This window comes from Acomys minous (genome assembly GCF_964271855.1).
Source record: "Acomys minous genome assembly, chromosome: 2".
NCBI classification, from domain to species: Eukaryota; Metazoa; Chordata; class Mammalia; order Rodentia; family Muridae; genus Acomys; species Acomys minous.
Window position 1 is genome coordinate 148,024,942 of NC_140484.1, and position 15,411 is coordinate 148,040,352.

Genomic DNA, 15,411 nt, shown 5'->3' on the forward strand with positions numbered 1-15,411 from the left:
AAGCTGAGCTTTTCAGATACGGCCCCGCACCCACAACAGGTCCTACCAAACAACGGCAGAGTTTTTCAGCTGCAGAAGACACACAAATCTAAAATATCTGCTGTATGTTCCTTTAGGGAAAACATTCGCTGGTCTCTGAGACAAGAAATTGCTTCTCTGAAGCCTCTCATGTGTGTTGGATCCTGCTTGTCTGGCAAGGAACCTTGGGGGTTAAGACACCATCACTGGCGATAAGTAACAGCTCCCACACGCTGAAGTCCTCCGACTCTTCAGGTCCTTCAAAGCCAACATTCCTTAGATGTTTATAACATATTTATTTTCCACTCATGTACAGACCAAGATTCTCACAAGGCAAGTAATTTATCTGAGGCCGCGTATTGGTTGAGGGGGCATTTATAACTGGATCCAATTTTTCTGCCTCCCTGGACACTTTTCAATCAAATCCAGGATCAACACCTTAGTTTCACTACCCAGAGCCCCACAGAAGGTCTCAACTCCCACTCCACTCTGCCTCAAGGATGTGCACTGGACCAAGGCTAGCCAGTTAACCTGTGTCAAAGTGACCACTTTAAGCATAAACCAGACTAAGATAGATGCATTCAATTTGATGCAGGACAACGCAATTTGTGTATGTTAGGCTACTGTCTCTTGGCCACCTGGCCGCTGAATAGTTAAGGAAGGCTTGGCGAGAGCTTCTGCTTGGAGTAGCTCCTTCTATGTGTGTGTGTGAGCTCTGCTCTAGACAATTGCTTCAGGACAATCTCGGTGCTGCATTCATGCTGGGGTGGGGGCGGGGCGGGGCGGGGGGCGGGGTCAGAGTGGGCGGGGCGGGGGCGGGAGCGCATCAGTGAATGCTCAGCGATGGGATCTTGCAGACAAAAGGGAACGTCCTGTGGCAGGTGTTGTCATTCCAGGACCTCAGTGCTGTGAGCAGAAGAAGCAGAGAGTCTGGGTGAAGATCCATCTGCTGCAGTAAAAGTCATCGCACCACCACTGTGGAGGAGCAAAAGTCCTCACCTCACAAAGCTGGCTTAGATCTACCACTACCCTGGGAAGGGTGAATGGTGTTTGCTGGACCGAAGGATGGCCCCCGGGATAAGGGACTTACACTTGTCTCCCACCACTCCTCGGGAGGAGGGAAAGGTAGAGAGAAGAGCAGTGAGTCAGGTGCTTGGGTCTGGGACTCTGCATGTTTGAAACCTAGCTCCATTTCTTGCCTGCTCTGTGACCTTGAAGAAGCGGCTCAACTTCCTGGATCCATAGTCGGCAGAGACAATGGCTGACACCTGAGCCCATCCTCCTATCACTGTGCTGTGACAGTTGTACCTCAGTTATCTCAACAGCCTTTCACATAGGGGTGAATATTAATCCCATTTCCCAGGAGAGAAAACAGATGCTCAGGGTGAATTGCTCCCTGTAAGGACATAGCTGCAATGCAACAGGGCTGGAGCTCACACCCAGCTGTGTGCTCTTCTACGCTCACACCTCTGTGCTCCTCCAGACGCAACTGTGTTCTAACACCTGGAAGGAGCTGAGCCAGGAGACTACCTCTCAAGTGCAAAGATTTTTTTTTAAGGGATATATGCTGTGCACATCAAATAACATAACAAAATCTCTGCTACCCAGTCTGACTCTCTAATGCCTTTCATCCATTCATTTAGAGCCTGGTTTTCAGCAAACCATTAAAGATCTTTTGACACTACTATCCCAGACAGAATCCAATCCTCGGGAAATCTGTGTGTTCTCCAGGGTGCTGAACAAAAAAGGGCAGCTTCTTAATCCCCATTGAGCCCCACTTTTCCTCATGGTGCCTCTCCAGCAGCTCTGCAAGAGCCCAGGTCCCGGGGTACTCACCGCTGCTGGGCCGGTACCACATCTGCACACAGTCCTCTTCTGGATCTGTATGAATGCCATCACTAGGCTGGCTCCTGTCCCAGTAACTGTAGTCATAAGGGGAGCCATCGGTCCATTCAAACTGCCCTTCCTGGGGTCCACTCAGAGGCAAGGAAGTAGAGAGGCAGACCAGGTATTGGGTTAGCTCCAGTGTAGGGACAATATTATTGGACTTCTTGCCTGCCACTTTGCTCAAAGCCCTTACTTGTAATGTGGACTGTGGCTGTCAGCACTGTTGGCCTCAGACACCTTGTTTGCACCTTATCATGTGAACTTTACGTGCTTTATTCTCACCGCTCTACACAGCAGGCAGCGTCACCCTCAGAAACCGGCATGCCGATGAGTTCACTAGTGTTGGTGCACCTGACTCCTGTACCCAGCCCTCCAACTACTGTCTTTTCTTCTTGGGTGAGATGTATTCTTCCTCACTTCCTTTCTGTGTTTTTTCTTTCCAGGTCTGGTGCTACCCTGTCCAACTGCAAGAGGAGTCCTACGGGAAATCTGATTGGTGCTACAGCAAACGTGGAAAGAATGACACAGGCCGTGACGACAGGAGCAGGAGTCACATCTCTTTTTGATCATTTCTTTTGGATGATTCTGAAGTCCTTTCTATACAATGGACTAGCAGAGGGGGTGGATGGAGCTTGCAGTTTCCTCTCTACCCACCTTCCTCGCTCTGTGCTCGGGTATATAACACGACCTATCTGAGCCTCAGTAGTTTTGCATCAATACAGCAAAGTGAATATCCCAGAGGAATGGAGGGCAGAGCCTAGTGCACAGTGCCTGGCTCCCCAAAAGAAAAGGGGGAAAAAAACCTGTTCTCCGTGTTGTTTGTTAAGATTATTAAGTCATAATGTACTTTCTTTACATTATGATTTAATGTAGATCTAATTTAAATTTATTTACTCATTTATATTGGTTAGAGTGATCTTAATTTAAAAATCTCCCAAGTCTCTGGGACAGTTGAAGCTGAGCAAGGGTGTTAGCCGCACACGTTAGCTGGCATACCGTGGTCCTCCAGTAGATTTCCATCCGATCCTGCCCCCACCACCTCAGAAGTCCTTGCTAAAAGGAGGATGCTGGGACAGAGGTAAAGGTCTGATATAATGGCTGGTCTAATTTTAACTCTGCCCAGATTCACATGATGGCAATATTCATTTTATCACAAGTTATTCATATTTGTTTATCTGTTTGAGATGCTGGGGATTGAACTGAGGGCTGAGACAGGGAGCCTGAGTTCAAGGCCTTCCACAGTAAAGAATGAGCTCAGCACCCAGCCCAGGTGCTCAAAACAAAAGAGGACTGGGGATATGGCTCACTGATAGAGTACTTACTCGTGCACTATGTGCTGAGCCCTGGCCTCTGCAATGTTGAAGAGGGAAAAATTCCTCACACGTCTAACCACATTTTTGTTTTGGAGAATCCAAGGCAAAGGCTTTCTCTGATCATCCTATATGTTCCTGTCACACCCACTTCCAGGGCTAACCAAGGCAGGTCAGTGTCAAACTCACTTCCAGGGCTAAGTGAGGCAGATCAGTGTCACACACACTTCCAGGGCTAAGTAAGGCAGGCCGGTGTCACACTCACTTCCAGGGCTAAGTGAGGCAGATCAGTGTCACACCCACTTCCAGGGCTAAGTAAGGCAGGCCGGTGTCACACTCACTTCCAGGGCTAACTAAGGCAGGTCAGTGTCACACTCACTTCCAGGGCTAACTGAAGCAGATCGGTGTTGCACTCACTTCCAGGGCTAAGTGAGACAGGTCAGTGTCACACTCACTTCCAGGCCTAAGTAAGACAGATTGGTGTCACACCCACTTCCAGGGCTAGCTGAGGCAGGTCGGCGTCACACCCACACCATGTGTTGGTGCATAACTATGACCTGTCATTGTTAAATGAAGTGGGGCTTTGTTTGGGGTTTGTCCATGGGATCTGGTAGCTGTGGCTTCTTTCTCTCACCTGCCTATGGTCATGAAGGCCCATCCAGATGTCAGCCGGGGTGTCAGGAACACAGCTGTTCACCAGGTCATACACAAAGACATTCTCCTCCCAGCTGTGGATGTAGGAAACACAGCAGCAGTTACCGCCACCCCTCTCCGTAGGGTGGAGCATGAAGCAAGCCTACACATGTTTCTGGACTAAGTAAAAGATGATAGAACATAACTCCATCTTCCTTTTCTGTTCTCTTAAGGACTCAGTTAATTAACTAACGCATGTGTTTATTTGTGTGTATCTGAATGTGTGCACAGATGTGTGTGTGTGTGTGTGTGTGTGTGTGTGTGTGTGTGTGTGTGTAGCAGCCAGAAGACAGTGTCAGGTGTCCTCCTCTATCTCTCTCTGCCATATTCCTCTGAGACAGTCTATCCATGATCTTGTGCTTTCTTGGCTAGCCTGGCGTCCAGCAAGCTCCAGCAATTGTCCTGGCTCAGCATCCTTGGAAATGGGGTTATAGGTGTTTGCTAGGGCACCTGGTACGCTAGGTAGATGCTGCGATCTGAACTCTGGTCCTCCCAACTGTAGAGCGAGTGCTCTTAGCAACTGAGTCTTCTCTCCAGTCCCTCCCTCTTTCTCAACCTGGGCAACCTTATTTGGCCATCCGTGCCAACTCAGAGAAGATTCAGATCAATACTTACTGCCACTTCAAAAACACTGCAAATGATATGGGTCATATTGAGGATAAAGGGAACAATTGAAGGGCCACACAGTGTGTTTGCGCATGCCAAGTGGCATCATGAGACCTCCAATACTCACTTTTATTCTCTCTCCAAGACCCACCTTGCACTGCCAATCCTTATATAGCCTCCTCTCTCCTAACCTTTTCTCACATAGCATCACCAGAATATTTTCTGTTTTTTTTTTTTTCTGGTAAATTCATCTCTAAGCTTGAAGTTACTTAGTCCACTCTGTCTTTTTGGAGGAGTCCCATTCCTGATTTCAAAAGCTTATCAACAAAGAAACCAGTGAGGGAGCCTGGTGTTTGGTCATTGTTAAAAACAATGAAGAAATAGAGATGAATGGATGGAAAGAAGTCAGAGTGGAAAACAGATGGCAGGTGGATAAAGGATGGATGATGGATGGAGAGAAAATAGGGGGATTAGGGAAGGATGGCTGCATGGATGGACACAGCAGCGCAGACACCCAGAGGCTACAAGCCTCATCTACGCGAGTGCTGTGCTTCATGTCACACAGCCGTGCGCCTGCTCCATCCTCACAGCAAGCTGGAGTGGGGGCAGACGCGACCTAAAGCCATTCCTAGGAGATGATCTCATCTTACTACTGTGAATAGTATAGCCCAGGAAGGCATAGCTCTTTCTCCAGTCCTCTTTGCAGCAAACACTGTCAAAGGACCAAGCTTAAACACCCAGGTGGAAGGCACAACTTCCAGGGAATGTCTGGGAAGCATTCCTCCCCCCACCCTGCCCTCCCCTGCCCCCCCACCCTCCCCTGCCCCCCCTGCCCTCCCCTGCCCCCCTGCTCTCCCCTGCCCCCCCACCCTCCCCTGCTCCCCCCCCCCGCCCTCCTCTGCCCCCCCGCCCTCCCCTGCCCCCCCCCATAGAAGGAGGAAGCTGTGTGGAGAAGCTCCAGTCTCCACTCTGCCCTTCCTGCTCAGAAACTTTCTTGAGAAAAGTCAAGCTAACTGCTCACCCAAAGAGCGGTTCACCTGGTGCCCTGATATCAGTGAACCCAGAAAAAGCCATCCACAGAACGGAGGGTGGAGGGAGGGTCTGAGGCAAGTGGCAGACAAGTGGCAGTACCGGTCATGTAGCTGCTCACACAGCCAGACGGACAGATTCACCTAATGAGAGGTTCCCATCATAGATAAGAGGCGACCTTCAGTGCATCAGGGAGGTCATAGTCCTGGACCGAAGGTCTGTCAGCTCCCACCAGCATGTTCCAAATGCACTTTGCAAGGGCTGCCACCCATGGAAGTGTTCACTGTGGAGTGTATCGTATCCACGGTGGGGTCTGAGGAGTTGTTCATGCCTCCCACCTTGTTGAGGAAAGGTTACTCTTGTTTTTGCCCTGCTGCTAACTCCAGGGAGCTAACCTGCAAGCTTCCAGGTGATTCTGTCTCTACCTACTGTCTCACAGAAGCAGTACCAGGACTACAGACATGCGCCAAGGACAGATATATGCTTGCTTAGAGGCTGCTTTCACGGACCAAACTATCTTCCTGGCCCACCCATCCTTGTTCCACACATGTTTAATAGGTCAGCTGCGTCACTGGGTCAAGAGCTCTGGTACCCTGCAGAGCATGGCAGTTACAGAGATGATTCTCCCAGCATGCCCTTCACTGTCACTGCTGAGTTATTTGCCCTCTGTTTCACCCAGGATAACTTCAGTGAGAAATTGTGCTGGATTAAAAAGTAGCTGTGATGATCTGAGCCAGATGCCACTTGGAGACACCAGACTCCAACTCTTTTCCCAAGGGGCACTTGGCTAGGCCCCAGAGGCCCAAGCCGCCCACTCACCTGTGAACAGAAGCCAGCTTGGCAGATTTCCTACCGATGGTAAACTGAGAGCAGTGCAGGTCAGCCTCAGCCCAGGTCTTGTTGATGGGGAAGAATCTGTAACAGTGACCTTTGAACTCTGTCCAGAACAGGGGACACAGCAGGGACATCTGAGGCACCTCTGACAGGGCTGGATAGAGAGAACACAGAGATGGAGGTGGTGCTATGTGGCTTATTATGTATTTTTAAGAGTAAAACACATCCATTACGATTAACTGGTCTGTGTCTGAAGTCTAAAAATATCTGCACATCCAGGGCTTCATAGAGAGACCCTATTTCAATCAATCAACCTTACAAACAAACCAATAGGAGATTTTTTGTAATTATGTATGCGTTATGTAGGTGTGTGTGTTGTATGTGCTGGTGTCACATGCATGCCGGTGTCCACTGAACCAGAGGACACTGGCTACTGTGGTGTAGTAACTACAGGTGGTTGTGAGCTACTATGTGGGTGGTGGGAACAGAACCTGGGTGGTTTTTTAAACTGTTGAGCCATCTCTGCTGCCCTTATTAAGACTGTTTTATTCATTTGTTTATTTTTTAAATGAAGAGGTTTTTGTTTTGTTTTGCTTTTTTGAGACAGGGTTTTTCTGTGCAGCTTTGGCTGTCCTTGAACTCACAGTGATCTGCCTGCCTCTGGACTCCCAAGTGCTGGGCTAAAGGCATGCCCCACCACACCTAGCTTAAGACTGTTTTAAATAGTTCTTGGATAGCCCCTAGGTAGCCTTATTTTTGGATAATTAGATTTTATAAAAACCTACTATGAATAATACTGAGGCAACAGTTTCATGCAGCAAGCTCTGCTGGTGTTTCTGGTGGCTTTCTGACTTGGAAGACTTTGCTAAAACTTCTAAATTGTCCCCTAAAAGCAATTTACCCTCTCACTGTCACAACTCTCTTTGCCCTTCTAGCCTTGGCTGCCACCATTTCCTTGCGAATCTTTGCAAATCTTATAAGCAAGAAATGGTACCTTGTTTCAATTTGCAATTCCAAGTTATCTGGCAAGGGTGTGCATTTTCTGACAAGCTAGAACCAAGAGTTTATATTTTTCACCCATCACACTGTGGGGGCCAGGGGCGGATGTCAATTGTGAAAAGCAACACACTGAAAACAACAACGAAAACTAACCCATAACCCTGTGTTTGAGAAGATGAAGTTCTCCTATATCTTGGCTCCTCTTGAAGCTTCTTAGGGGTGTTGTTCTTGGAAACAGGACTCAAGATGGCTGATAGGAGAAGCAGACAATTGAGAACCTTCCAGCTACTAGTTTGGGAGACTCATGTGGTCCCTGGGACACCTGGGTACTGGTCAGCTCTGTGTCTGACCAGTTGTGAGCCATAGGAACAGTCTCTTCTTCCTTAGATGTCCACCTGGCAGACACCTAGAGTCTCTTTAGTAGCCACGTAGAGGTATGGAATCTCTTCCTTCAAATCACTATCATAGCTGTATGACTCCAGAATCATAACATAGTGAGTAGGGTCTGGGGAGATGGACCAGTGGATAAAGTACTTGCTGTGCAACCAACCCCAGGAGATGCAGGAAAAGCTCAGCTTGGTGGTGCATGCCTGTAATGCCGGGGTTCTGGAGAGGTGGAACACAGAGACAGATGGGTCCTCGGGGCTGGCTCACCAGCCAGTCCAGCAGAATAGGTGAGGCTTCAGATCTAGCGAGGAACCCTTTCTCAAAAGAGTAAGGTGGAGACATCTGGCGTTGTGGCACACGCCTTTAATTCTAGCACTTAGGAGGCAGAGGCAGGTAAATCTGTGTGAGTTCAAAGACAGTCTAGTCTATATTGTGAGTTCCAGGTCAGCCAGGGCTACAAAGTGAGAAGACCCTGTCAAAAAAAAAAGGGGGGGGGGAGAAGAAGAAGAAGAAGAAGAAGAAAAAGAAAAAGAAAGAAAAGAAAGAAAGAAAGGAAGGAAGGAAGAAAGAAAGAAAACAAGAAGTGGAGAACAATTTTTCTCTTTCACACAACTACACACAAAGATAACATAGTGGACAACGTTCATAGACCATTTGTGTGTGTGTGTGTGTGTGTGTGTGTGTGTGTGTGTGTGTGTGTGTGTGTGTATGTGCAGATGTATATCCATATGGAAGTCAGAGGGCAACTTCGGCTGTCTTCCTGAGGAATGCCATCCATTTCCTTTGAGACAGTCTCTCATTGGTCTGACTCTTGCCAATTTAAGCTGGGCTATTGGCCAGTGAGTCCTGCTCCTGTCTCCCCAGTGCTGGGATTACAAGTATAGCGACTATGCCTGTCTGCTTGTTTAAATGTGGTTTCTTCGGGGGACTGAACTCAGCTCCTCAACACTTTCAAGGCAATCGTTTCAGCCTGAACTACCTCCGTAGTTCCCAAGGATTGAGGAGCATTTATGATGTGCCAAACAAATAGAAACTGAGGCTTCAACAAGGTCTCCCTGAAAGAAGGTGGTAGAGACTTCCTTCACAGCATCACTTCCTGCTTCCTCATGGGAGGCCAGCAGGCTGAGGATGGCAGGTCCTCAGAGCTCACGCCCTCTGCTTCCATCCATGTTGGCCCATCTTCTGCCATTCTCAAACACCTAACCAGACCTTTGTAGGCATGTCTCTTGCCTTGATGCTGGCCAATTCCTGCTTCTCTTCCAGTCTCAACTGCTTTGGGTACATCAGATGGGGCTCGCTGGTACTTATGCACCTTGATTTCTCATGCATGCAGGACTCTTGTCCAGGGCAGTTCCTGTTTGGCCAGTAGCTGCTGTGATCACTTCTCTTTTCCCAGAGCCTTGGTACATAGAGGGTATGTGGGGATTAGATTTAAATTATTTATTTGTAATTATGGGGAGGGATTTACATGTATATGAGTGCAGTGTCCTTGGAGGTCAGAAAAAGGCATTGGATCCCCTAGAGACAGAGTTGCAGACAGTTGTGAGCCATGTGGTGTGGATGCTGACACGGGAACTGAACTTCGGTCCTCTGAAAGAGCCCCATGCTTAACTGCTGAGCCATCTCTTTAGCCCAGGCTTAGAACGAAGACAGCACAGCACTGAAGACTGATCTTAGCTTTCCAGATTGTTCTACACTATCATGTGACGAGCAATATAGCCTGGCCTGGAATCCCACTGGCAATACAAACTCTTGGGAATACCCAAGGCCGGGGTGAGGGGTGGGGTGGGGGGTGGCAGAAAGCAAGTTTTAGTAAGCATGGATGAGTGCGTGTGAGATCTTAGAACTGCTGGTCTCAAGGACAAAGATGAATCCTGCAGCAGGAGCATCTTTCTCCCTCCCTCGCTCCTTTCCTTCCCCCTCCTTTTTTCTTCTTTCCTCCATCCCTCTTGCCCTTCCCCCTTCTTCCTTTTCTTCCTGACTTGGATAGGGCTCGGTAAAGAGGAATAAATAATTAGTTAAATGAAGTGGGGGCTGGGCAGGACGACGAGGAGGCAAATGCCCTTGGCCTCAAAGCCTTCTTCTCCCGAGGTGGAAAAAACTTCCTGAAGTACTTCACATCTTCCTAATTTTGGTCCCTTTGAGGTTTCCTGGCCCCCTAAGAGGAAAAAAAAAAAAGGCATTTCTGCATGCCTGGGATGAAATAAACCAGAAAAAGGGACTGTGGCAGGTCACTGCCCAATTTTTTGGGCAGGCTAGCCCAGGCCAGCAAAGAGCTTTAATTGGAGTCATGGGAGGCACAAGAATTAACTCCCACTGGTCTGGCACTTCCCTTCTCCCTTTGCATCTGGGAGCTTAGAAGGGTTTTCATCAACAGGGCCCCTAACCCGCCTTTGCTAGCCTGTTCATCTCACAGGCACGCCCTTGGAGTTGTACGTTGACCTTCAGAAGATGGTGGTAATGTCATAACCAAAACCAACCTCTGCTGGTCACTTACTGTGTGCCACGCACATGCTAAGAGCTTCGAACATGCTATTAATTTAATCATTATGTACCTGGTAAAGTAGTCAACATAACCACTGCTACTTTACAAACACACTCAGCACAGAGAGGTTGAGCACCTTGTCAAAGGTCACAGAATTGCTCATAGGCAGCCTATGGGGCTGAAGACTTGAGAGAGAGAGAGAGAGAGAGAGAGAGAGAGAGAGAGAGAGAGAGAGAGAGAGAGAATGATATCATTGATATTAATACTTGACTTGAGGATGTGAGTCTTACAGGCAAAACTGGGAACTTGTTATTTGTTTGCCCCTTGGGGAAAAGAATTAATGGCTCTCTGGTCCCTGTCAGTTAAGACCTCACAAACTGACAGAGCACCACCAAGGGGCCATGAGGCCCCCCAAGATGGGTGATAGCAAGAGCCACTCCTGAAGCATCTAAACACAGCACACAAATCGGACTTGAGGATCTGAGAGGCTTCCTGGAAAAGGTGATGATGAGTCAGTACAGGCCTGAAGGATGGTAAGAACCAGAAGAGAGTTCCAGGCAGAGGGTGTGGCCCTGGCAGAGGGTGTGGCCCAGGCAGAGGGCGTGGCCCAGGCAGAGGATGGTGTGTATAGGCGCCTGGGAATGGTTTGGCAGGACTAAAAATCTGAGAAGGAGAAGGAATCCAAGGTGAGAGGCTAGAGGAGGGTATGGAGAGAGAGGGAGAGAGGCAGACAGGAGGTGCCCAGCAGCAGCAGCAGCGGGAGGAGGAAGAGGAGGAGGAGGAGGAGGAGGAGGAGGAGGAGGCTTGTTGCTCAGGAAACCAAGAAGCCAAACTGCAAGGTCTTTTTTTCAATAAGCAGCAGCCAAGGTCTCCCAGCTGGGGGTGTGTGTGGGGGGAGTCAAAGCCTTTGGGAGCTGAGCTTGTTCTGGGATGAAAACACATCCGTGGAATCCAGCTCTCCCACTTTGAAAGAATAAATTGTCACCTTCCCACTCAATCTGGCTGTGAGCTCCCCTGGCCCTGCACCAGCCGCCCACAGATGCAACACTCTGCTCTCTGCTGCCTCCTGCAGATGCACTGCTTTGCTGCCGCTGCCGCTGCCTCCTGCCCAGATCAGCCGGACCAGTCAAGGAGAGGAGGTAGGGAGGCCCCAGGCCATACTTACCTTCCCCATTCCCACAATGGGCCCCAGGCATTTCTGGGATTTAAAAGGAAGTGTCTTCTTCCAGACTCCAGCAAGGTGGAGGGCTGGGTCACCCTCCTGTTGCCTGTCTGGTCTCAATGCTTGCCAGTCCTCCTTAAAGGCAAGCCTTACTCTTTCCATCTTGAGCATCTTTCCTTGATGAGCCACTCTGGAGGCCCCAGAGCACTGAGGAAAAGCCCGAAACCATTGCTAAGATTGATCCTAGCAGGTAGTTAGTGCTTGAGGCCTGGATGCCAGCCCAGGAGAGACAGAGGACCAGTCCCCATGAGGCTGCCACTTGCTCCAGGCCCCTGAAACTCATTAGCCAACCAGCCCAGCTGAAACAGCGAACTTCTGCATCAGTGAGAGGCCTTGCCTCAAAAAATAAAGGCAGGGAGCACCTGAAGGAGACTCCAAAGGTCAGCCTCTGGTCTTTTCACACACATACACACACACACACACACACACACACACACACACACACACACAAACGGAATGGCTGGTAGTGCTTATTTCCCTGGGAAGATGTCTAGGCTGAGTGAGCATCCCGTTCTCCCAGAAGCAGGAGAACCTTCCCACAGCTAAGGGTTTGGTGCCATGTTTCTGGGGGAGGGGATGGGTCAGCAGTGCTGAATAGCTCGACTGTACCCTGTACCCTGAGGCTCTGCAGAGGTGGGTGCTGCGTTTCAGATCGCTTTGCCGGAATGTCACGTGCAGAGCTCTGGGTTCAGGAGTTGAGGGGAAGGAACCAGCAATGGCTGAAGAATCCTAATAGCAGCTGTCTCTGTTATCCTTCCCCAGGTGCTGGCTGTAAGAGCGTCACATGCACGAACCTAGAGAAACAGTGAGATCAAAGGCAATTGCCGAGGAAGGGCTTAGGGTAAAGTCCTGTCTGGCTAACCCTCCCAGGCTTGTCTGCAGGATCGTTCCTCAAAGAAAACCCAGGAGTGAGGTTGAGCGGATCCGTGAATAGATCAGCAGCTCAGGGGACGGATAATGGCAGGCGGAACCTGTGGGGCGACAGATGCCCTGTGCGGCTTTGTGTAGAATAGCTGGAGGTGACCAGGAGAGGACAGAACACCAAGCCCACTCAAACAAGAGGACTCTGGGGTGCTCCTCCACCCTCATGGTCTGCAAGGAACCACAGAGCTCCTGTTAAGTCCTCTCTAGTCGCCCAGCAGCACATGTTGTCCGTCACAGTCTCTCTGGGATGACATCATTTTCCAGAGACCTGTCTGCTGGGCTGGAAGTCCTGTGAGCAGTGGCGACCTCCGTCAGTCTGCAGCCTCAGTTTCCCCGCTGAAGCAGGGAAGAGTTGAGTGGAATGGATTTCTGTGTTAGGTCTCCAAGATTGCTGGGCTCGATGTGACCTGGTTCACCGGTCTGTAGAGGAGGGCGGCGCATGGGAGCAGCTGTGGTGTCTGAAGTTCTTGTCTCTGATGAAGCCTGCTTGTCACAACCAAACTCTCCTGCCCCTAACAGTCATAACACCAGCAACCACAGTGACAGAGGTGTTGAAAGGAAAATGACTTCTCAGATGCCTGTCATGTGGTCAGTACCTCATTTGCACCATCACTTCATTATTATCCCCACCTTTGCGCACATGCGTGCATGTGTGTGTTGTGTATGTGTTCATGAGTAGGTGTGGGTGTGTATGAGACTGAAGTTGGGTTTCTACCTCAGTCACTCTCCATCTTATTAGTTAATTAATTGTTATTGAGGCAGGGTCTTTCACTGAACTACAGCTCACTGATTCATCTAGGCTAGCTGACCAGCAAGCCCCAGGGACGCTCCCGTCCTTGCTTCCCCAGCTCTGTGATCACACCGTGCCGGGATTTTTTATTTGGCACCAGGGATGAAACGCGGTTCCGTTTGCTTGTATAACAAGCCTTTCCAACCAGGGGCTGAGGTAAGTTTCTGCAGTTTCAGGCCCTGTCTATGGATTCTGCCATGACAGCCTGAGCTGATTAATAGAAGTATCCAGGCTTGACCAGATGAGCCAAGGCTACCCACCTCCCTACCAGGGGGTTGCCAAACAAACAAACAAACAAACAAACAAAAGAGTGGTTTTGAGATAAGTAACAAATAACCTTTAGTATCATCAGTGTGCCCATGCACTAGGTGAGGTACACTTAGAGTAACAAAGGACTTATTGTCATCTGTTTACTGGTTCTGTCTAGTTACTGTGAGCAACCCACAGTCAAAAGCCCAATAGCTGGCCCTAGGACAATTTTTTATCTGGAGATTTCATGAGAGGTTTCACTTAAACTGGGATAAAAGTGACTGGCCTCTGCCACATGGTTATTGTGAAAATAATATAAGTCCATAAGGAAAAGGACTTAGATCTATGCCAATATATAGCAGGGGATTTATGAGTCTCCCCCCACAAATGTGCTGTTTGTGTGTATACACATATATACACATATATGTACACATGTATTTAAAACAGCAGCATCACCTATGTACCACAGGCTGCCCTGCCCTTCATTTGTCATCTCTTTAGACTTTGAACTTTCTATCCTCCTGCCGCAGCCTCCCGAGTGCTGGGTTTACAGACACTACTCCTGGCATTAGTGGATCTTTTAAGAAGTAACTCAGCAGAATTTTCAGATAAGAGCCGCGGGCACAAGGAGATGCAGGACACCTCCCAACCTGAAGGCAGCTCCCTGGTGTTAGCACCCCAGACTCCCCTTTGCAACACACAAGTGCTCAAACTCACCGGCTGCCTCTCATCCCTCAAATGGCCTCAAGGTTGGAGGCGAGGGGGTTCCCAGATGTCAAATGGCTAACAAAAATACCATTTTCACTTCCCTATGGTGCCAAGGTCCTGTGTTAAGCACTTTCTCCGTGGCCTGGAGGGGGTGACCCTATAACTCCACTTTCTGGAAGGAACTGGGGCTCAGGATGATTGGGGAATTTTGCCAGCTGTAGTAGCATGTAAAGCAGGAAGCAGGAGGACTGGGATTTCAAGACCTACCTGGGCTAATAGCAAGATGCTGTCTCAAAAGTAAATGACAAGATAACTAAAACTTAAAGGAAGGGAGGGAGGAAGGAAGGAAGGAATGGGGGAAGACAGGCAGGCAGGCTCCCAGCTTACACAGTTTGTAAACTGCAAAGCTGGCATTTAAACTTTAAGGGTCTTGGGATAAGGAGGCGGCTCCCTCACTTGGAGCTGAGCTATCAGGAGGGTCAGCTCAACCCCTCAGCATTCCCCCTCAGCATTTCTGCAGCCAGGCCCTCCAGTCTGTGGGAGTCACCTCCCCCAACCTGAGCCTGGCCCCCGGCCCCTGTGCTCACCTGAATGGATACTGATATCGGTGTGGGGAAAGACCTGTGCAGACAGGAGGGCCAGGAAGGCCACGGCCCATAGTTGCTGTTTCCGCATTCCGAGCCCGGAGGAAGCTGTCTCTGGCTGGAACAGAGCAGCACGGAGTGTGGGTCCCTGATAGCTCTCCTAGGCAAGGCCTTCAGCAGCTGAGAAGATGGGGTGGACCCCAGCCCCTCCCCCTTCAACCTCTCTCCCCCACTCCTCTGCATCGCTGGGCACAATGTAGAGTGACAGCTGAGAGCAAAGCAGTGCTCCAGCTGGGAACCCCTGAGCCAGCCGAATTCCCAGCTCTGCTCTTGAGCCATGTCTCCTTTTTTTTTTTTTTTTTTTTTTGGCCTCTGTCCTAGGCCACCAATCATCTCTGTCCTCTTAGGGCAAATGCCTCTCAAAAGGTAAAAAAATGCAAGTACAGGTTGCTTACAGCAGGCCCCTAGCCATGGGCGTGGTTTGTGTGGACCCACATGCCGGAAGGGAGAACCAACTCCTGAAGGTTTTTCCTGACTTTCAAGAAGTACATTAAACAACATGTATGTGCGCTGGTGGAATTCCTGCTGGTGGAAACAAAATTATTCCCTCTTTTATCCTGTGAATTCTTGGGCAAACCACTATGTCTGAGTCTTAAGTTTCTCCCTCTATCTTATGGATGATAAAA

The 15,411-nt window shown here is 49.4% G+C and overlaps 1 protein-coding gene across 1 annotated transcript; it reads right to left on the bottom strand.

Moving 5' to 3' along the window:
• Positions 1-308: 308 nt before the first annotated feature.
• Positions 309-14,848, bottom strand: CLEC19A (C-type lectin domain containing 19A). Its single transcript, XM_084773023.1, has 5 exons — positions 14,729-14,848; positions 6,363-6,531; positions 3,850-3,943; positions 1,855-1,984; positions 309-924 (listed from the first exon to the last, which is right to left on the bottom strand). Exons 1-5 carry the CDS (start codon positions 14,814-14,816, stop codon positions 845-847), a joined length of 561 nt encoding a protein of 186 aa, XP_084629149.1. The 5' UTR covers positions 14,817-14,848; the 3' UTR covers positions 309-844.
• Between the last annotated feature and the right edge of the window lie 563 nt (positions 14,849-15,411).

Coding starts and splice junctions, on each gene's coding strand:
- CLEC19A (XM_084773023.1), bottom strand. CDS start 14,816: ATGCGGAAACAGCAACTATGGGCCGTGGCCTTCCTGGCCCTCCTGTCT. Junction 3,944..6,362: donor AAGCTGGCTTCTGTTCACAG/GTGAGTGGGCGG, acceptor CTACATCCACAG/CTGGGAGGAGAATGTCTTTG. Junction 925..1,854: donor GTGGTACCGGCCCAGCAGCG/GTGAGTACCCCG, acceptor TTCTGCTCACAG/CACTGAGGTCCTGGAATGAC.